The sequence below is a fragment of the Atheta coriaria genome, unplaced genomic scaffold, assembly GCF_025399875.1.
Source record: "Atheta coriaria isolate IRGN ID8LTWV9N9 unplaced genomic scaffold, Caltech_Dcor_3.1 hic_scaffold_6_pilon, whole genome shotgun sequence".
Lineage (NCBI taxonomy): Eukaryota > Metazoa > Arthropoda > Insecta > Coleoptera > Staphylinidae > Dalotia > Dalotia coriaria.
Window position 1 is genome coordinate 12954942 of NW_027045448.1, and position 22689 is coordinate 12977630.

General features: G+C 38.5%; 2 protein-coding genes across 11 annotated transcripts in view; both read left to right on the plus strand.

Moving 5' to 3' along the window:
* Lar (tyrosine-protein phosphatase Lar) overlaps positions 1-12201 on the plus strand; it is a 208598-nt gene extending 196397 nt beyond the window's left edge. For 5 of the 8 annotated variants that reach the window (XM_065304007.1, XM_065304006.1, XM_065304010.1 and 2 more), the window contains 11 exons: positions 801-824; positions 1190-1290; positions 1434-1626; positions 1717-2004; positions 2673-2966; positions 6428-6567; positions 6661-6863; positions 6998-10136; positions 10194-10474; positions 10544-10679; positions 10742-12201. In XM_065304007.1, the coding sequence (XP_065160079.1) occupies positions 801-824; positions 1190-1290; positions 1434-1626; positions 1717-2004; positions 2673-2966; positions 6428-6567; positions 6661-6863; positions 6998-10136; positions 10194-10474; positions 10544-10679; positions 10742-10810 (4868 nt within the window). In that variant the 3' untranslated portion in view covers positions 10811-12201. The remainder of the gene's footprint in view (positions 1-800; positions 825-1189; positions 1291-1433; positions 1627-1716; positions 2005-2672; positions 2967-6427; positions 6568-6660; positions 6864-6997; positions 10137-10193; positions 10475-10543; positions 10680-10741) is intronic. The other 3 variants (XM_065304011.1, XM_065304009.1, XM_065304013.1) reach the window with 3 other exon arrangements.
* Positions 12202-12436: 235 nt separating this feature from the next.
* LOC135794125 (uncharacterized) lies at positions 12437-15149 on the plus strand. Of its 3 annotated transcripts, none has more exons than XM_065305289.1 (2): positions 12437-12722; positions 13382-15149. In XM_065305289.1, exons 1-2 carry the CDS (start codon positions 12631-12633, stop codon positions 14691-14693), a joined length of 1404 nt encoding a protein of 467 aa, XP_065161361.1. In that variant the 5' UTR covers positions 12437-12630; the 3' UTR covers positions 14694-15149. The 3 variants fall into 3 exon arrangements, with proteins under 3 accessions (XP_065161361.1, XP_065161363.1, XP_065161362.1); XM_065305291.1 differs by lacking the exon at positions 12437-12722 and adding an exon at positions 12735-13089 and having other exon boundaries at positions 13284-15149; XM_065305290.1 differs by lacking the exon at positions 12437-12722 and adding an exon at positions 12736-13089.
* Positions 15150-22689: the final 7540 nt, after the last annotated feature.

Sequence of the window (22689 nt, forward strand, 5' to 3'; positions counted from 1 at the left end):
ATTTATTTAAACAAAAAGTGGGCCATTGGATAATTAAATGTTGTTGTTTTGTTTCTTTGGATTCTATTTTTTTATTCCTTTCAAAGCTGATGACATAACCCTCTTAACTTTTCTCTCTTTCTGTTTTTATTTTTATTTGGATTGTTGTGATGTGAACATTTGCTCTACCTTTTTTTTAAAACTTTTCTGTTTTGTGGTTTTATATTTTTGAAACTTTTGTAACTCTGTGGTTTTATTTTCCAATGAATGCTTTATAATGTTTACGAAACCGATTGTTTTAATCTTTTCATGCAATCGCTGCCGCTGTGCATTGCATTTGCGGATAACTCATGCTTAATGTAAGTTGCCATTAAAACAAGATTGTGAGATTTTGGAATTTTTTCTCTATCGTTTGTAAACTTGCGCTCGTTGATTGGTGTGTTCGCATTATACACACGTATTTTCCGTACTTTCTGTGCGCCTGCGCGGCTGTGCGACATTACATTACAGTTTGTTTGAGTATGGAGTTTTGTTCAGTCGTTTAAATTGCTTCCAACTTTTCTTTCGAGAGCGCACGCCGATTTAATGCCCAAGTTGGGGAAGGGGCAACGGAAGTTACGAAACCACTCAAATTACGTTAGCCGCCTTAACGATGTAAAAAACCGAAACCGATGAAACTGTAACAAACTAAAATCGAAACCTGCTCAACATTTGATCGTCAAACAACATCAAATATTTATGATATTGCTCGTGTTTGCCTGTTGAGACTTAAGTGTGCGGGCGTAATGTGCATTTTTACTAATATTTGCTTTACTCTTTAGCTGACTTTCTCTTTGGAGGTGCCAGTAAGTGTTTACTAACATCATCAAGACGTCGAGTGTATCATTCGCCATTAAGTGCCCGCATTCAAAAATAAAACTATCGATTACATAAACCGACGTTGGTTAATTTGTTCTTTTTTCTGCACATATGTGAGCAATAAAAAAACCACCAAATGTACGTACCTAATGGCAAGTGACACACTGTAACGTAGAATGTATTACCAACCCGCGAGGTCTAATCGAACAACAAACCCATTGCGATGGGCTTTGTCGTGCGATAGTGTGCGGTTTGCACGACATGCATTAAGCTAACGGCCGTTTGCACGATAATGGCCTTTGGTGCTGCTCGCGCGCTACCTGCTTACCATAACAATTTCCTGCATTTTCAGAACCGGGAACCGCTCCCAAGAACGTGCAGCCAAAGCCGCTCAGCTCCAGCACGATGGTCGTGCAGTGGGACGAACCGGAGACCCCCAACGGCCAAGTGACCGTAAGTAAAACATAATGATGATAAGCTTTCGGCTCTCCCCACCCGAATGCAGCCGCCCGACGACGTCTGCATCCCGGTGATCCCAGCTGTTTGCATATCATTACATTTGATTATACGCAATACACACGCGTGAGTTTGCGCAGGGTTACAAGGTGTACTTCACCGACGCGCCCTCGCAGCCGATGACGCAGTGGAAGTCGCAGACCGTCGACAACAACCGCCTCACGACCATCAGCGACCTCACCCCGCACACGATCTACACGATTCGTGTGCAGGCGTTCACCTCGGTGGGGCCGGGCCCACTTAGTGCACCCGTGCACGTTAAAACGCAACAAGGTAAAACCCACTCACCAATACTAGTAGATTTTTATGTTTATTACATCTTAACATACACCTACTTAATGGTTTCGCTGATTTTTTTCAAAGGTGTACCGTCTCAGCCGAGTAATTTACGCGCGTCGGACATCGGTGAAACGTCCGTGACTTTGCAGTGGAATAAGCCGGCGCATTCGGGCGAGAACATTGTGAATTACGAACTGTACTGGAACGATACGTACGCGAAAGAGAAGCACCATCGGCGGATCGGGCTTACCGAAAGCTATCAGCTGATGGGCTTGTATCCGAACACTTTGTACTACGTGTGGCTGGCGGCAAGATCGCAACGCGGCGAGGGTGCCACAACCCCGCCGATCCACGTGCGCACCAAGCAGTATGGTAAGAAATTGGCGCCGCCATTTGCAAACAAATACAACAAATGGCGCCCAACAGTACGGTTGTTACGGTGATGGGTAAAACGCGCGGCGGAAAATAATTTTCGAAACGGAAATGAGAAATCTAATTTAGGGGAAGCAATTGAGAAAGAGTATGAATGGCTTTTTGAGCGCGTGTGATACGGTGTGTGATATGGTGTGTCGTGCTGTGCTGAGTGATTGCATAAGTTTGTGTCTGTGATATTGCATTGCATGCCGTAATGACTAGCGATTTGTCTTTATCTCTATACGTGGATATTAATTTTTAATTGATTTTATATTGATTTTGAGTTTGTGTTGATATAATCGAGCACTGCACTTGGTATTGATTTTTTGCATTCTATATGATCGATGATATATATATATATAATATTTTCATTTTCCCGTCACACAATTCTATCTTAAACTAATGAGAAGTGGTGTCTCTATTTCGATCAAACATTCAACAAACAAACAACTCGGCGATGATTTCAACCATATATAGGGTTAGGAAATGTACAATGTAAAATGTTGGCTTTTAATATCCACGACGTGTGTAAATATTATACCACTCGAACACGATGCGCACGGCAGAGCGTGTGCATCGTGTTCTCCCGCTTGTGGCTTTGGCTAATCGCAAACACGCCGCCGTAGTACCTGGCGCACCGCCGCAGAACGTGACCGGAGAAGCGGTAAGTCCCACGTCCATCCAAGTCAACTGGGAGCCGCCCAGGGAGAGGAGCTCGGGGAAAATCATTTACTACAAGCTGCACTTTGTCGAAGCGGATCGCTCCGACAGCGAGGCCTCCGTCAACAAGCTGAACGCCACGAGCTTCGTCCTCGACGAGCTTAAGCGCTGGACGCAGTACCGCATCTGGGTCCTCGCCGGCACCTCCGTCGGGGACGGGCCCGCCTCCTTTCCCATCACCGTTCGCACCCACGAAGATGGTACGTTGAATTCAAAAACATTGCAAACAAACCCATTTATGATTTTGTTTTCGTTTATTTTTTGATCGCAAGGAAAAAACATCAAATTTACTTTTTTTTAAATATTAGTAATCAGTTATAAATATTTTAAAAATTGTTGCAAAATATAAAATTTGATGTTTTTGTCCTCATGAATAATAATATTTACAGGAATTTAAAAGTCCCTCTATCATGACTCTTGATACGTCCCTGTAAACAAATATTTTGGTAAAGGTAGTTTTTGTTTTTTTGGATTTTGTCGGCCTTTGAAATATCCAACCCTTCATAAACTTTTTTTGGTTTACCAACCAACAACAACAACCCCTAACATTGTTTGTCTTTGGTTTGACTTTTGTTTGTAGTACTTACCGTAGATTTTTTGACATGCCCGCAGTGGTATGTGATTTTTTCCACTTTTTCACACCATTGCAGCTCGACCGCAGGGGAAGGATTTTTGAACGTTGAAGTTGTAGTGTCTGTAGAACACTGAGATTTTTCGAAAGGACTCACAGAGAAACGTTTTCAACTTGTGTGTGCGTCTTTTTTCTCTTGCAAAGTAATTTTTAACTTTGGCAAATAAACTGTTTTTTACACAATCATTTTTGATTCTCTGTGAGTCTTTTGTGTTTTGTGATTTTGTGATTTGACGATTTTTTACAGCAAAACGTATTTTTTATAATGAATTTTTCACTAACTTTGCTGACTGATTTGTGACCGATTTGTCATGTTGATAACTTAACAAATGACTAACGTTTTTAACGTTTTTTCTTCTGTCTACAAAAGCGTTTGAAGGAGCAGAGAACCACTGAGGTTGTTTTTTGAATTTTTACACTATGAATCTCTCTGTAATGCAAATGCAAATTTTATCTGCGCACATATTCTATTATTATTATTATTCTTGATTGATTGATCGGGATGAGCTATCTAAACTAGAAGAAAATAACCAGATCTCAATTAATCACGCTCAGTTTTCGTGATCTAGCGAAATTTGATTACATTATGATTGTGTGAAGATTTTCGTTTGTTTAGTTGGTTGTAATTGTTAGCTACTCACGTTCACATGTAATGATTGCTTTTTGGGTTTTATTGGTTTTCTGTCTCTTTTCGTTTCGACTCACCACGTTTTATTTTTTGGCACAGAAATGCATTGCAATGGCGCACCGTTTTTTGAGTCACGAATATCTATATATATATTGATAAGCGGCACCGTTTTTTGAACTTTTTTCACGAAACTTTTTTACGTTTTGAGTTGACCACACGTTTTTTGATTATTCGTATCGTTACTGTTCTATTTTCGAAAGCACCGTTCGTTTTTTACGTACTTAGATATTGACACTCCACGCATGCTTTGACTTTTCCACCGAAAATATCGCCTTTCACCTGATTACCTGCGCAACGCAAGAAGCACACGCATTCCAACATCAATAATGCACCCTATTGCTACCCAATATGCACCACCATCGAAAGTGTGTGTTTGTATATCCAAATGTTTGTGGATGCGTGTGGTTGTTGTTGATTATTTCCTTAAAATATTTGTCCACCACAGTCTCGCCTCGCTGTAGGCCGCACCAATCACAGTAGGATGACATGGCGCACTATCTCTATATAAATGAATATGGCACATTTTTTCAATATTTATATATATTTACATAATATTGAATCACGTTTGTGTGAATACTCTACACTTGCACCGTTTATGTGTATGACTGCGTGCGTGTGCAAAGCGATTTGCGAATTTCCTGCGACTGCTGATGATGCTGAATTTATGCCGAACATTGGAGATGATTATTGCTAACAGCATTTAAATAATGCGATTGTGTCGCCTCACATTTGAATACCAATACCAAAAATATTCGACAACTGAATAACCGTTCGATTGTTTTGTCTTTCGTTTGTTTCACCATCATCCATTTGTTTCGATTTGTGACTGAATTCTCACAGCGATTTCATGCGTTTTAGTTCGAAATTTTGTTTTCGTTTACTGTGATTTACCACTCATTGCATGCGTTTGGGGTAGCACTAGAAAATTTTTCATCATTTTGTGCGTGTGTGTGTGTGCGTGCGTATATCTCATTAAAGTATGTTGCTAAATTTCACGATTTCAGCCATTTTGATGTAACATTTTAGGGGTCTTGTTGCCCGAATTCTGTGTGTTCATCATCACATTTTGTCTAATGTAGAATTTTTCATCTCATCATATTTATTTAAGGGTTTAAAGGCAAAAAATGTAAGTTCTGTGTCCTAATGAATTACGAAACGGTGCAAACGACGTCCTACAAAACCAAAACACTAACTAGTTGCAACACTCAACACACACTCTACTTACAAACTCTGCGTCCTTTTCAATGTTTTTTACATTTTTACAACCCCCTAAAACATTTTATGACCGGGTTTCAATTTTTTTCAACACAGATTTTTTAACTGTATTGTTTTTTCGCCGTGTGCGCAAACGGGGCCGGCATATTTTTACATGTGTGTGTGAGTATAAACCGATCTCAGTCGGATCGCAGAGACGAAGAAAACAACAAATCCCTGCAAGCATTTTTGTAGCAGAACATTTTTGACCAAAACGCTAAAAAGAACAAACCGAAGCAAATTTTTGATGTGATTTGTATAGTACTGTAACAGTCTTACGATACTATTTTTTTCTTTTTTCTCTCACTTTTTGCCTTGACACGGTCCCCCACAGTTTTTCAAAGTGAGTATTGACTCTGTGTGTGCACTTTTAGACGGCATTCTTTTTGTCTATTATATATGACCATTCGATTAGAGTATTTTTGTAGTGATTTTTGTGCTTTTGAACGCAAAACATGACAAATGAAATTCGATCGATTCTAACGCAGCAGACACTTTTTTGGAACTTTTCATCGATACGTTTTTAACTAACGATTCTAACCATTCCTATTTTTAACGCATACAATATGCTGGAAGCGCAGGATATTGATCTGATCGTTTCTTTTCAACCATTATGAATTCGGCGAATGCATATAATATGTTTTAATCTCTCCACACCCCCAATGATCCGCTCTATTGTCTATTCGATCCATGTGTGTAGTTGCCTTTGAACGTACACGAGTAGGTATTTGCCCTTTTAAATGTTTACCGAATGGGAATGAGGTAATTATTCAGCGATTAATAAATGTGTTGGTATTCAAATGTCATACCCTGATCAAACAAAAGCGAAAAAGACAAGCAAAATAAAACCGAAACAAAAAAAGTTTTGCTCGACGGCGTGTTTGAGTTGTAATTAACTAGCTACATAATCAAATATAAAAATAAAACAAACACGAGATTTATAACAAACAAACAAAAAAAAAACATGAAAAGTTAGGATTGCATGCTTTTTATCAATTTGATTACAAACTATGTAAAAGGCATTTCGATCGTTTTCATGTTTTTAGTGCGCCCGCCATGGCAGTTTTTAATCTTGCATTATTCCGCAGTGCCCGGTGACCCGCAAAACGTCCAAGTGACGCCGATCAATTCCACCACGCTGACGGTGTCCTGGAGCCCGCCGCTAGCAAAAGACCGCAACGGCATAATTCGTGGCTATCACATTCACGTGCAGGAAACCCGAGACGAGGTAAACACATCAAAGATATCGGCCGGCGCACGCCAAAGTTTCGCAACTTTTTCGGGGGACCACTAATGTTTGCTAACCCTTTTGCGCTTACAGGGCAAGAGTCTGCTGAATGAGCCGATGCGCTACGACGTGCTCGGCGATCAGACGCTCGAGATCAACATCACCGGCTTGCAGCCCGACACCAAGTACTCGGTCCAAGTGGCGGCGCTAACGAGAAAGGGCGACGGCGATCGCAGCCCACCGATAACGACCAAGACGCCGGGAGGTGTGCCTAATCGACCCGCATTAACGCTCAAGTAAGGCGATACCTCGAGCTTAAACTTAAACCCTAACTCCTTCTCTCTTTCTCTGTCTCCCCGCAAATAACCCGCTATAATGGGGTCATTGATTTCTTCTTTATTACAACTTTCTAACTTTGCGCTTATCTCAGGGTGATCGAGAAGGAGCCAACTGTGACGATCGAATTGGAATGGTCCCGACCGACGCAGACCTACGGCGAGCTGCAAGGTTACCGTCTGCGCTTCGGTGTCAAGGACCACGCGCTCACGGAAGTCCTTTTAAAGCATAACGCACAAACGTACAGGATTACCGAGTTGGAGCGCGGCGTCGAGTACGAATTCCGCGTGGCCGGCCTGAACCACATTGGGATCGGGCAGGAAGCCATCAAACTCAAGCACACTCCCGAGGGACCACCCACCGGACCACCGACCAACATTAGCTATCACTTCCAGACGCCAGACGTGGTCTGTATCACCTGGGACCCGCCCACTCGGGAGCAGCGCAACGGTCAGATTATTAAGTACGACGTCCAGTTTCACAAAAAGTCCGACCATAGCAACATCATCGAGCGCAACGTGAATACCACTAAAGCAGTCTTCACTAATCTCGAGGAAAACACCGAATATGTGTTCCACATTAAAGCGTATACGAACCAAGGTGCCGGGCCATACAGCGAAAAAATTTCGGTGGAAACTGAACGTGACATTGGCCGAGCTCCTATGTCAGTTAGGGCCGTAGCTACCTCAGATTCTAGCGTAGAAGTTTGGTGGGAGCATGTCCCATCGCGTGGTAAAGTAGTTGGCTATCAAATTTTCTACACAATGACAGCCGTTGAAGATCTAGACGAATGGCAGCAGAAACCTGTTGGGCTCACCGACAGTGCCGACTTGGTGAATCTTGAAAAGTACGCCCAGTATGCCATTGCGGTCGCGGCGCGTTTGAAAAATGGTTTGGGACGGCTCTCCGAAAAGGTTACCGTCAAAGTCAAACCCGAAGATGTCCCTCTTAATCTAAAAGCGCATGATGTAACTACCCACTCGATGACGTTATCATTCTCGCCACCAATTAGGCTCAATCCGGTTAGTTACAAGATTTCATTCGATGCCGTTAAGGAGTTTGTCGATTCCCAAGGCATAACACAAACTCAAAACATCCCGCGGGTCGAGCACACGCTCAAGTCCTCGGATCGGACCTTCACCATTAACGAGCTGTCGCCGTTCACGACGTACAACGTGAACGTGAGCGCAATTCCTAATGATTATACTTATCGTCCACCGACTAAGATCACGGTCACTACGCAGATGGCCGCGCCTCAACCGATGGTCCAGCCCGACTTCTACGGCGTGGATCATGGCGAGGAGATTCAAGTTATTTTGCCACAAGCCAGCGAGGAGTATGGTCCCATTAGTCACTATTATTTGATTGTGGTGCCCGAAGATAAGACCCTTCATAAGCATCCGGACCAATTCCTCACTGACGATATGATTGCCAGCAAAGGTCAAAAAGGCGAAAACCCTAACGCTCCTTACATCGCTGCCAAGTTTCCTCAGAGAAACATTCCGTACACTTTCCATCTTGGTGATGGCGAGGACGTTGGAGGTTTTTCAAATAGGAAATTGGAACGTGGGAAGAAGTATAAAATTTTCGTACGAGCTGTAGTGGACACCCCACAGAAACATCTCTACACTAGTTCGCCATTTTCTGAATTCTTGGCTTTGGATATGCGGCAGGTGCCACCCGGCGACCCACCAAGGAGACCCGACCCTAACATTCCTACTGATAACGATGTTAAAGTTAGTTCCCAGCACAAAGAAGCAGGAGTTTTCTGGGTGGTTGGCCCAATTATCGCCGCGTTGTTATTGTGTTGTATACTAGTTTTCTTCTTCATCATGAAGAAACGCAGCCAACCGTGTAAGACACCCGATCAAGCGCAGGTTACACGTCCTTTGATAGCAGCTGACTTGAACAGCAGTGCCGCCCCCAGTGACCCAGTTGAAATGCGACGGTTGAACTTCCAAACTCCTGGTATGATATCTCATCCGCCGATTTCAATTGCGGAACTCTCGAACCACATCGAACGCCTTAAAGCCAACGATAACATGAAGTTCTCCCAAGAGTACGAGAGTATCGAGCCGGGGCAACAGTTTACATGGGATCACAGCAACATGGAAGTAAACAAGCCAAAGAATCGCTACGCTAATGTAATAGCATATGATCATTCGAGGGTGATCCTCCAGCCAGAGGAAGGTATCTTGGGCAGCGATTATATCAACGCAAATTATTGCGATGGTTATCGAAAACACAACGCTTATGTAGCAACGCAAGGACCATTGCAAGAAACATTCGCGGACTTTTGGAGAATGTGTTGGGAGCTGCGCACAGCGACTATTGTAATGATGACGAAATTAGAAGAACGTACTAGGATCAAATGTGATCAATATTGGCCTTCGCGCGGAAGTGATACGTACGGATCCATGACGGTCGCCATTACTGACATGCAGGAGTTGGCAACTTACTGCATTCGAACCTTCCAAATTTCTCGTCATGGCAGCAGCGAGCGTCGCGAAATTAAACAACTGCAGTTTACCGCATGGCCCGATCACGGTGTGCCAGATCATCCTGCACCGTTCCTGCAGTTCCTCAAGCGTGTGCGAACCATGAATCCTAATGACTCGGGCCCGCTTGTCGTGCATTGTTCGGCTGGCGTTGGTCGTACGGGATGCTTCATAGTGATTGATTCAATGTTGGAACGCATGCGACATGAGAAATCTATCGATATCTACGGTCATGTCACCTGCCTACGAGCCCAGCGAAATTACATGGTTCAAACCGAAGACCAGTATGTGTTTATTCACGATGCACTTTTAGAAGCAGTCGTTTGTGGCAGTACAGAGGTGTTGGCAAGGAGTCTGCACGGGCACATCCAGAAACTAATGGTACGCGAAATTGGCGAGAACACCACTGGCATGGAGCTGGAGTTCAAGAAGCTGAGCAACATTAAGACTGATTCGACACGCTTCGTCACCGCCAATTTACCCGCGAACAAGCACAAGAATCGCCTTGTGCACATTTTACCTTATGAGAGCACGCGTGTGTGTCTGGCACCGATGAGAAACGTTGAAGGATCGGATTATATTAATGCCAGTTTTATGGATGGATACCGATATCGCAAGGCGTACATTGCCACTCAAGGACCTTTGCCGGACACCACAGATGATTTATGGCGTATGATTTGGGAGCACAATTCAACTATTATTGTTATGTTGACTAAATTAAAGGAGATGGGAAGGGTAAGCGTATTATATATCTGAAACAATGCATTATTAAGAAATAATTTCGATTTCCAGGAAAAATGTCATCAATATTGGCCCAGTGATCGATCAGTTCGATACCAGTGTTTTGTAGTTGATCCAATTGCGGAGTACAACATGCCTCAATACATTCTCAGAGAGTTTAAAATAACTGATGCCAGGGACGGATCGTCGAGGACGGTACGACAGTTCCAGTTCACTGACTGGCCCGAACAAGGTGTGCCCAAATCTGGTGATGGGTTTATAGATTTCATTGGCCAAGTACACAAAACTAAAGAACAATTTGGTCAAGATGGTCCCATCACGGTTCATTGCAGGTATACATTAGTTTAGAATATCAATTATTACGAACTTAAAATATACATTTTATGATTTATTTATTTTAGTGCGGGAGTGGGTAGAACCGGTGTTTTTATAACATTGAGCATCGTCCTGGAACGCATGCAATACGAAGGGGTTGTCGACGTGTTCCAAACAGCGCGGATATTGCGAACACAACGGCCCGCCATGGTGCAAACTGAGGTAAAGACGAAAGTTGTATTTGCACATTTCAATATTACATTATCCCATTTTTGTGTTTTTAGGATCAGTATCAATTCTGCTATCGTGCCGCGCTGGAGTACTTGGGCTCATTTGATCACTACGCCAACTGATTCTAAAATGTCGACACTTTGATCGGCCTCCAGCCAGCGATGGATACGCCAGCTCGCGCGCTACATGCAGACAATAACTGCCAGATTGCTATTCCACTTTTTTGACGCATCCCTCTTCAAGTCCACTCTACTGCCACAATCAACGTTCTTCACATTCAGACATTCAGCTCTCCCCAAAGATTGGAAACGCTAAATCTACAATTTAAATTCGACGAGATATATTCATGAACATCTTCGACGACGCATGCAATGCCGCATTGCTAATAATGTAAATTTCAAATTTAAAGAAAATGAAAATATAGTAAAGAAGAGAATATAATATGAGGTGAGTGGAAGTGTCGCGTGAACTCTGTGCCTACATATTATTCGTTCCACGGGAGATCTCTGAATCTTGCGAAGAATGCCGAAGATGCTATAAGAAATTGCGCAGCTATGTTAATAATGGAGCAGTTAATATTTAAGCAAGGATAATATTGTTGGAAATCGGGCGGGCGCGATTTCGTGCATTGCACCCGCCGCGGAAATTGTAAATGATGTGCACAACTGACGCGAATATTAGACTATATGCGTATACATATTATACTTATTAACGATTCAACTAATTAGCATATCTTATTTTTGTATTGTATTGTGTGATTTCGGTAGGATTGTACAATGTGTACGTGTCAGCATGCAAACAGATTGCCATCTTGAATCTGTTCTCATCACTCATTGTCATTCTTGTCTATGTATGTTTCTAGTATTACTCATTTATATCAAACAATTTTGTTTCAAGAACGTTGCGCGTTGCGAAATGTTTTGACCATTGTATTTGCGCATGCGCACCGCGGATATTAAGCGTATTAAACTTTAAGTAACTAACAACTCTCTCATTAGATTTTATATATTGTCAATAACAATCTATGATTATTTCACTGTTACAACTGCATATCATTAGCTGGTAGGGCTGTAGTATATTTTTATGAACGTGGCACAATCCTATGTACATTTGTTTTCATTAAAATCTCTTCTTAGCCGCTCCGTTTACGTTTTAAGTAAAGTGAAACGCAGTCGAATTCTATCAATTTGAATGTACTTATTTGAATGAAGATATTTCGAATAGAACAAACAAGAATTGCAAACAAAAACAGACGGAATAAGGTAAATAATCTGATACTCGAAATAATTGACTTGTACACTCATGTAATTACTTTTTTTGACTGAAATTGTTATATATATTTTTTGTAACTGGAAGAAATGACGATGAATATGACTCACAACTGTTGTAGCACACGAATGAATGGTGATGAATATTTAGATTATAGTAAATATTCAAATATCTATGATTTAGTTTTGTTTAAGCCGATGTGTGACATTCTTTTTAAAAAATTTAAATAAAAGTGTAACATATATGTTCTGCTTATTATTGTTTATGCTTAAGTATAATCAATTTAGTGGCAAGAATTTCCTGGAAGAAATTGATATTTTACTTTTTATTACAGAATATTAATTAAAACATGATTTTAAATCGTTTATCTTAATAAAATTTTGTTGTAAGATGTACAGTTTTGATAATAATCACTAAATATCTATCTGGTGTCAACTAGATGTTTGCGTCGGCTGCCAACTCTCTTTCCTGCTTAGTCATATGCCTTAGTCGGTCGTGCGCGGTCGTGCCGAGAGCACGTGTTTTGTTCGTCAGTCTGTTTTCGTAGCTATTAATCGCGACTTTAGAACTTTAATTTAGTAATGACATGGGAAACAATTAAATACCGCGAGTGAGTCCTACAGTTAATCAATTATCGCTTGTGTTACCTGATATTAAGTGACTTTATTCCAACATGTCTGCCGTCGGATACCGCCCGGTTGTTGGTTTGTGCTCCTTATTTGCGGCATTCCGAATGCAGGTTGAAGAATTTTATGAAAGCTATGAGTGAGTATTGAAAGTTTTATAGTATCAATTGATTTAAATTTTCATAGTTATCATAAATTTTAATACACATATCAAGTAAATAATAAACCCTATTTAAAAAAACTTATGTTTTGTAAACGTTGATGCAGGAAATTTAGTTTAGTTCAGTTGCTAAATCTTAGAAATGGTATTGCAATTAGGGGAGAGCAGGTAGGATTCGTACAGTAGGAGCATTCGTACAGTCCTTATTCCTACCACTGTAGAATACTTTGACAGGTCTGTGTTTGTGTGCGTGAGACCCACTCGCACGCATAGGTTACTCGCGGGGTGAGACGTCAGTGCAGCCGCCGGCTTCGACGCAACGAGTCGTAACGTGATTTCGCGCCAAGTAAGTATTTTTTGGTTATGTTTTTAAACATCTTTGTTTATTCACGCTTTATTCCTATTGTAAAAGTGAATGTACACAGTTTGTGAAGGAATAACTTAGTTTAGCATGTAAATATAGATTTTGGCCCAGTTTCAGCGGTTATTTTTATTTTCGATATTAATTGTTTTTTTTGGTGTTGGGGAACCTTCGTACAGGTAGGGGTGGGGTAGATTCGTACGTGTACGAATGCTCCCCGTGCCTGACTGGACATTTAAATGTATCTATTTTTCAGTAAAATCTAATATTGTTACAGAACCATGCCGCGAATATATATTAAAAAGGGGACGAGGACGGGAGAGGTAGATGAAGGTGCAATAGAATCGGCGATAAAAGAAGTTTTGGATAAGACATTATCTATTAGAAAATCTGCACAAAAATATGGCGTCAAACCAACAACACTCGAAAGTCGTCTGAAAAAGTTTCATCAACAAGAAGCTGCCGAAAATATGCCTACCCGTGCGTTCACTTCCAAGTTTACGTCAAATCAGGTGTTTTCAACTGAGGAGGAAGCCCTTTTAAACAATTACATTATTGAATGCTCCAAAATGCACTACGGTCTGACGATCATCCAGGTCAGAAAATTGGCATATGAGTTTGCAAAAGCCAATCAGCTTAATTTTCATCCGAGTTGGCATCATAATAAAATGGCTGGTAAAGAATGGTTGGATAGTTTCCGCAGGCGAAACGGAAACCTGAGTCTTAGAAAGCCTGAAAATACCAGCGCCGCTAGATCATTTGCTTTTAACAAGACTGCTGTAACTGATTTTTATAATAACCTTGAAAAGGTTCTAACAAAGTACAAATTTACTTCAGATCGTATTTTTAATTTTGATGAGTCCGGAATTTCCACAGTGCTGAGCACACCTAAAGTTTTAGCTGAAAAGAATCAAAAACAAATAGGCCAACTTGTGTCAGCAGAGAGGGGAGAACTAGTTACATTTGGAGGAATAATTTCAGCTAGTGGTAATACAATTCCACCACTATTTATCTTCCCGAGGGTTCACTTCAAGGACCACTTTATGACAGGTGCACCAGAAGGAAGCCTGGGAGTTGCAACAAAAAATGGATGGATTACTTCTGCTATATTTATAGAGGTACTGAAACACATCCAAAAGAAATCGTCGTGCTCTAAAGATAATCCCATTTTGTTGCTTGTCGACAACCATGAGAGCCATGTGACTATTGAAGCTGTAAACTATGCTCGTGATAATGGGATTATTTATCTATCCTTTCCACCCCACACGACACATCGTCTCCAGCCTTTAGACATCGGAGTATTTGGACCGTTTAAGGCTAAACTCAAGATAGCTTTTAACGATTGGCACGTGAATAACCCAGGCAAAACCCTCAATATATATAATATACCACGACTGGCTAAGATAGCATATTTTGAATCCTTTACTGGTAAAAATATCACTCATGCCTTTGAGAAGGCCGGAATATGGCCTTTTAATAGGTTAGCTTTTGGCGACGATGATTTTGCACCTGTGAATGTACCTATCTTGTTTGTGTCGGTGTCCCCAACTAGATGTTTACGTCGACTTACAACTCTCTTTCCTACTTAGTCGGTCGTGCGTGATTGTATCGTGAGCACGTGCTTTATTCGTGAGTCTATTTTCATATTTGTTAATCGCGTTTCTTGAGATTTTAATTTGGTAGTGACATGGTGGACAATAAATGTTTGGCGTGTGTGGCCTACAGTTATTAAATTATTGCGTTTAATATCTGATATTGAGCGTCTTAATCCTAACATTTGTGTCTGCAGTCGGATACTGTCCGCTTGTTAATAATTCGAATTGAATTCATTATTTTTTTTATTCAACGATTAATTTGTGCAAATAATCACATTTCGTACCAATGTGAAAAGTATGTTACTTGCGGAAGAACAATTACGTGATTGACGTCACTGCAATTTTGAACGTATTAATTACATTTAATATTTATTTGGTTTTCTGTTAGAAAAACAATGACAAAGTACTTTGTAGATTGTATGTACTACAATAAAAGACAATTTAATATTATACTTGTACGTTTATTTATTTTTGTAATCCTCTTTGTCGTTTTCAGAAATCGTTTAAAAATTTATATGTGATTTCATATTCGTATGTGCGTGACGGAACAGGTGTTGTTGTTTTTAAAAACATGATAAAAGTAGAAACATAAATAGAAGAATCAAATAACAATGACAAAAACACTCGGTGGTTGAGTGGAGACGTGCACCTGCTGGCATGCTAGCAGACACGGATCGAATCTCCGGTATAGAAGGCATTTTTCTCAAATATAAAAATATCAGGTGTAATTTGGGTTGCATATATGAATTGCAACGAAATATAAGAGAAATTGGAATACAAGTGAAGGCAATAAGAGAAGTAAGAAAGTAAATGGAGAAACGAGAACAGGGAAAAAGGAGAATAAGAAGTAGAAGAGAAGAGGAGAGAAGAAAGGAAGAGAACAGAGAAGAGAAGAGGAGGAGGTAGAAGAAAGAGAACAGGGAGGATCAGATTTTTGAATTTTTTGGCACGTGTCGTTATAAGACAGTCACAGGTCGCCCACTATTTCGATTCTTCCATTGCTCCCGGCCCATCCTACAGCTACGATGTCTCTGCGCTTCATCCCCGAAATTATCAGGCATATCAACAATTTTTATGGTGGGGGATCACCCCCAGAGAGGGGGAACTACTTATAAGGACAATCCTTATAAGGTCTTGTTCAAATATTTCTAAGTTTTAAGTCGTCTCAAGAGAGGCGACACTTAAAAATATTCTTACAAGTTCTGACCTGTAGCTGAAATGAAAGAAGGAGTACACAAATCATACAGGTTACCTTAACAATTTCTATAGAGGGGATCATCCCCAGAGAGAGGGAACTCTCTTAGAGACCTGTTCCTGAAATGATAGAAGGCGAACACACAAATCAAAGAAGCCAATATATCTTACTATTTATTTATTAACAATAGAATACAAATTTAGATTTTACAAGTCAACGGAATTCGTGCCGCCATATTGGAACAGGACTTACGATCTTCTTAGCCGCGCACATCTAACGCCTGCTAAAATGTAGCAAGTACCACTTCATAAAGTAAGTGGGATAAACAAATTAGCAAATAGCCCATTTTCTACGTCAGTGGAAACAAATATACAGTGTGTTACAAAATGAAAATTTTAAAATTGAAACAGAAAAACATTTAAGCACAACAAATATCGCTGGTTTTTCACCCAATGTCTGGAAAACTAATATACAGGGTGTTACAAAAAGAAAATTATAATATTTAAAAACAAAACTCAAACTACAAGGGGGAAAACATATATTAGGACCATTTTCGCATAACTCAACGGAAAACTAATGTACAGGGTGTTAGAAAAAGAAAATTATTATTATAGTTGAACAGCAAATGTACAGTACAAACCTGAAAACACAGATCTTGATGACTTTTTGAAAAGCACCACGGGAAACTAATATACTGGGTGTTACTGAAAGAAAATCAAAAGTTCAAGGAGGAAGACAAAGGAAACATTACTTTTTTTTATCGGTTTTTCACAGAAGCACAAGGAAAATTTATATACAGGGTGAATCAAAAGGAAAAACTAATATTTATTTAGAACAACGGCTAAAAACAATACAAAAAGGATAATGCAAGATGATGAGAAGAAAACAATTACATTTTTAAAACGAATTTCTACAAGAAAAACATTACAAAAAACAGAACAATTAAGATGAAATCATTTTCCCTTTGGATAATAAGAAAAAGTAAATGGTTAAATGATATAAAAATTAAACTCAAATACTAATTTTATTGTACAAGTAAATCAGTGAGCGAGCAGCACCGTTACAAGTCGTAGGTTGCAGCGAGGGCACAGAAACGCATCCGACGGCCCGCGACAAATTTCAACAATTAATGTGTTAACCGGGATGAAAAAATAATTTATAGAGCAATCTATAAATCGATTGCAAATTGCAAATATGAATATGAGATGCCACATACGAGTATGAGATATAAACAAAACGTACTTGCACATGTTGCATCCTGCAGCGAGAGCCGAAGTAAGCAGCCGACGGCAGACTACAATCTTGAACAACGAGTATTCTAATGTGTACATTCAACGCGATAAAAGACTAAATTAATACAGCAATCTATCAATCAATTTTAAATGTAAATATGAAACTATTATAAACAAAATAAATTATTAATTGGTCTATGATTAGAATAATACATTGTGATAAATGTTGAAGTAAAGAAAACATTTATTTTTGTAGTTAAAATCATGCGTTTGTCAAGTGTTTCATGAAATTAATCAAAAATCTTTACAAAAATATGAAAACACACCTTGATGCAAAATAAATTTTTCGCTTTTGAAGTATCCAATACTTATAGGTATATTAATTACGCACATTACAGCAAACACGCGTTAATACTAGAGCACGAAACTGATTAAATTCAAAATGTAGTAGATAACGACTTTTTACATTAAATAAATATAATCGAAGAGTATCCAACGGCCGACGGTACTCGTACATCATTCACACGTAATCTTTGCAAATATACTACCCGCGTTTAACAAAAACCGCACATCACCCTCGTGCAATCGAACACATCAATTACAGAACAATTAGGAATATTACATAATAACGCAAAGAAAAGTTAAGAAATTTAAAGGTTCGCAAAGCGCACAGTTCACCGGACGATCAAAATTAGACTAACACCGTTTACAAGCCAACCGCGTGTGCCGAGAATGTGGCGACGGCACACAAGTTGAAGATAACAAAAACTTGTTTGTTTATAAACACAGATAGTAACAGTGTAAGATGCTAGAACAATTCTACATAGTATACATTGAATATTTACGTATATTATAAGGAACATAGACTGCAGATGCATCACGGCCGAAATACGTCTAAAATAGTTACTCTACGCGATAAAGAAATGCAACTAACAACACAATAAATAATGAATAATATAACTCGTGTTACGGAATTTTCTAGCAATAAATTTCAATACAGGGAGATACAAAATTAAATTCCGCATCTAAAAAAATTATTCCGAACTTAGAATTAGACGGCGTTCGCGTGTTATAACAAAAAAACTACAATTTCTAGCGCAACGAGTACAAGTGCGTATACACACAACTATCAATATAACTCGCGTTACGGAATTTTCTGGCAATAAATTTCGATACAGCGAGATACAGAATTAAATTCCGCATCTAATAAAATTATTCCGGACTTAGAATTAGACCGCGTTCGCGTGTTATAACAAAAAAACTACAATTCCTAGCGCGACGAGTACAAGTGCGTGTACACACAACTATCAATATAACTCGCGTCACGGAAGTTTCTAGCAATGAATGTCGATACAGGGAGATACAGATTTAAATTCCGCATCTAAAAAAATTATTTCGAACTTAGAATAAGACCGCGTTCGCGTGTTATAACAAAAAAACTACAATTTCTAGCGCAACGAGTACAAGTGCGTATACACACAACTATCAATATAACTCGCGTTACGGAATTTTCTGGCAATAAACTTCAATACAGGGAGATACAGAATTAAATTCCGCATCTAATGAAATTATGCCCGACTTAGAATTAGACCGCGTTCGCGTGTTATAACAAAAAAACTACAATTTCTAGCGCAACGAGTACAAGTGCGTATACACACAACTATCAATATAACTCGCGTTACGGAATTTTCTGGCAATAAATTTCAATACAAGGAGATACAGAATTAAATTCCGCATCTAATGAAATTATGCCCGACTTAGAATTAGACCGCGTTCGCGTGTTATAACAAAAAACCTACAATTCCTAGCGCAACGAGTACAATTGCGTATACACACAACTATCAATATAACTCGCGTTACGGAACTTTCTAGCAATAAATTTCGATATAGGGAGATACAGAATTAAATTCCGCATCTAATAAAATTATTCCGGATATAGAATTAGACCGCGTTCACGTGTTATAACAAGAAAACTACATACCCTAGCGCAACGAGTACAATTGCGTATACACACAACTATCAATATAACTCGCGTAAAAAAATTTTCTAGCAATAAATTTCGATACAGGGAGATACAAAATTAAATTACGCATCTAATAAAATTATTCCCGACTTAGAATTAGACCGCGTTCGCGTGTTATAACAAAAAACCTACAATTCCTAGCGCAACGAGTACAAGTGCGTATGCACACAACTATCAATATAACTCGCGTAAAAAAATTTTCTAGCAATAAATTTCGATACAGGGAGATACAAAATTAAATTATGCATCTAATAAAATTATTCCCGACTTAGAATTAGACCGCGTTCACGTGTTATAACAAGAAAACTACATACTCTAGCGCAACGAGTACAATTGCGTATACACACAACTATCAATATAACTCACGTAAAAAAATTTTCTAGCAATAAATTTCGAGACAGAGAGATACAAAATTAAATTATGCATCTAATAAAATTATTCCCGACTTAGAATTAGACCGCGTTCACGTGTTATAACAAAAAAAACAAAAAAACTACATACCCTAGCGCAACGAGTACAATTGCGTATACACACAACTATCAATATAACTCGCGTAAAAAAATTTTCTAGCAATAAATTTCGATACAGGGAGATACAAAATTAAATTATGCATCTAATAAAATTATTCCCGACTTAGAATTAGACCGCGTTCACGTGTTATAACAAGAAAACTACATACACTAGCGCAACGAGTACAATTGCGTATACACACAACTATCAATATAACTCGCGTAAAAAAATTTTCTAGCAATAAATTTCGATACAGGGAGATACAAAATTAAATTATGCATCTAATAAAATTATTCCCGACTTAGAATTAGACCGCGTTCACGTGTTATAACAAAAAAACTACATACCCTAGCGCAACGAGTACAATTGCGTATACACACAACTATCAATATAACTCGCGTAAAAAAATTTTCTAGCAATAAATTTCGATACAGGGAGATACAAAATTAAATTATGCATCTAATAAAATTATTCCCGACTTAGAATTAGACCGCGTTCACGTGTTATAACAAAAAACTACATACCCTAGCGCAACGAGTACAATTGCGTATACACACAACTATCAATATAACTCGCGTAAAAAATTTTCTAGCAATAAATTTCGATACAGGGAGATACAAAATTAAATTATGCATCTAATAAAATTATTCCCGACTTAGAATTAGACCGCGTTCACGTGTTATAACAAAAAAACTACATACCCTAGCGCAACGAGTACAATTGCGTATACACACAACTATCAATATAACTCGCGTAAAAAAATTTTCTAGCAATAAATTTCGATACAGGGAGATACAAAATTAAATTATGCATCTAATAAAATTATTCCCGACTTAGAATTAGACCGCGTTCACGTGTTATAACAAAAAAAAAAACTACATACCCTAGCGCAACGAGTACAATTGCGTATACACACAACTATCAATATAACTCGCGTAAAAAAATTTTCTAGCAATAAATTTCGATACAGGGAGATACAAAATTAAATTATGCATCTAATAAAATTATTCCCGACTTAGAATTAGACCGCGTTCACGTGTTATAACAAAAAAACTACATACCCTAGCGCAACGAGTACAATTGCGTATACACACAACTATCAATATAACTCGCGTAAAAAAATTTTCTAGCAATAAATTTCGATACAGGGAGATACAAAATTAAATTATGCATCTAATAAAATTATTCCCGACTTAGAATTAGACCGCGTTCACGTGTTATAACAAAAAAAAACAAAAAAACTACATACCCTAGCGCAACGAGTACAATTGCGTATACACACAACTATCAATATAACTCGCGTAAAAAAATTTTCTAGCAATAAATTTCGATACAGGGAGATACAAAATTAAATTATGCATCTAATAAAATTATTCCCGACTTAGAATTAGACCGCGTTCACGTGTTATAACAAGAAAACTACATACCCTAGCGCAACGAGTACAATTGCGTATACACACAACTATCAATATAACTCGCGTAAAAAAATTTTCTAGCAATAAATTTCAATACAGGGAGATACAAAATTAAATTATGCATCTAATAAAATTATTCCCGACTTAGAATTAGACCGCGTTCACGTGTTATAACAAAAAAAAAAAACTACATACCCTAGCGCAACGAGTACAATTGCGTATACACACAACTATCAATATAACTCGCGTAAAAAAATTTTCTAGCAATAAATTTCGATACAGGGAGATACAAAATTAAATTATGCATCTAATAAAATTATTCCCGACTTAGAATTAGACCGCGTTCACGTGTTATAACAAAAAACTACATACCCTAGCGCAACGAGTACAATTGCGTATACACACAACTATCAATATAACTCGCGTAAAAAAATTTTCTAGCAATAAATTTCGATACAGGGAGATACAAAATTAAATTACGCATCTAATAAAATTATTCCCGACTTAGAATTAGACCGCGTTCACGTGTTATAACAAAAAACTACATACCCTAGCGCAACGAGTACAATTGCGTATACACACAACTATCAATATAACTCGCGTAAAAAATTTTCTAGCAATAAATTTCGATACAGGGAGATACAAAATTAAATTATGCATCTAATAAAATTATTCCCGACTTAGAATTAGACCGCGTTCACGTGTTATAACAAAAAACTACATACCCTAGCGCAACGAGTACAATTGCGTATACACACAACTATCAATATAACTCGCGTAAAAAAATTTTCTAGCAATAAATTTCGATACAGGGAGATACAAAATTAAATTATGCATCTAATAAAATTATTCCCGACTTAGAATTAGACCGCGTTCACGTGTTATAACAAAAAAAAAACTACATACCCTAGCGCAACGAGTACAATTGCGTATACACACAACTATCAATATAACTCGCGTAAAAAAATTTTCTAGCAATAAATTTCGATACAGGGAGATACAAAATTAAATTATGCATCAAATAAAATTATTCCCGACTTAGAATTAGACCGCGTTCACGTGTTATAACAAAAAACTACATACCCTAGCGCAACGAGTACAATTGCGTATACACACAACTATCAATATAACTCGCGTAAAAAAATTTTCTAGCAATAAATTTCGATACAGGGAGATACAAAATTAAATTACGCATCTAATAAAATTATTCCCGACTTAGAATTAGACCGCGTTCACGTGTTATAACAAAAAAACTACATACCCTAGCGCAACGAGTACAATTGCGTATACACACAACTATCAATATAACTCGCGTAAAAAAATTTTCTAGCAATAAATTTCGATACAGGGAGATACAAAATTAAATTACGCATCTAATAAAATTATTCCCGACTTAGAATTAGACCGCGTTCACGTGTTATAACAAGAAAACTACATACCCTAGCGCAACGAGTACAATTGCGTATACACACAACTATCAATATAACTCGCGTAAAAAAATTTTCTAGCAATAAATTTCGATACAGGGAGATACAAAATTAAATTATGCATCTAATAAAATTATTCCCGACTTAGAATTAGACCGCGTTCACGTGTTATAACAAGAAAACTACAT

Excerpts from the sequence above, each read along its gene's own strand:
- LOC135794125 (XM_065305289.1), top strand. The coding sequence starts at position 12,631 with ATGTCTGCCGTCGGATACCGCCCGGTTGTTGGTTTGTGCTCCTTATTT. Across the intron at positions 12,723-13,381 it reads GAATTTTATGAAAGCTATGA|AACCATGCCGCGAATATATA; the intron begins GTGAGTATTGAA and ends ATATTGTTACAG.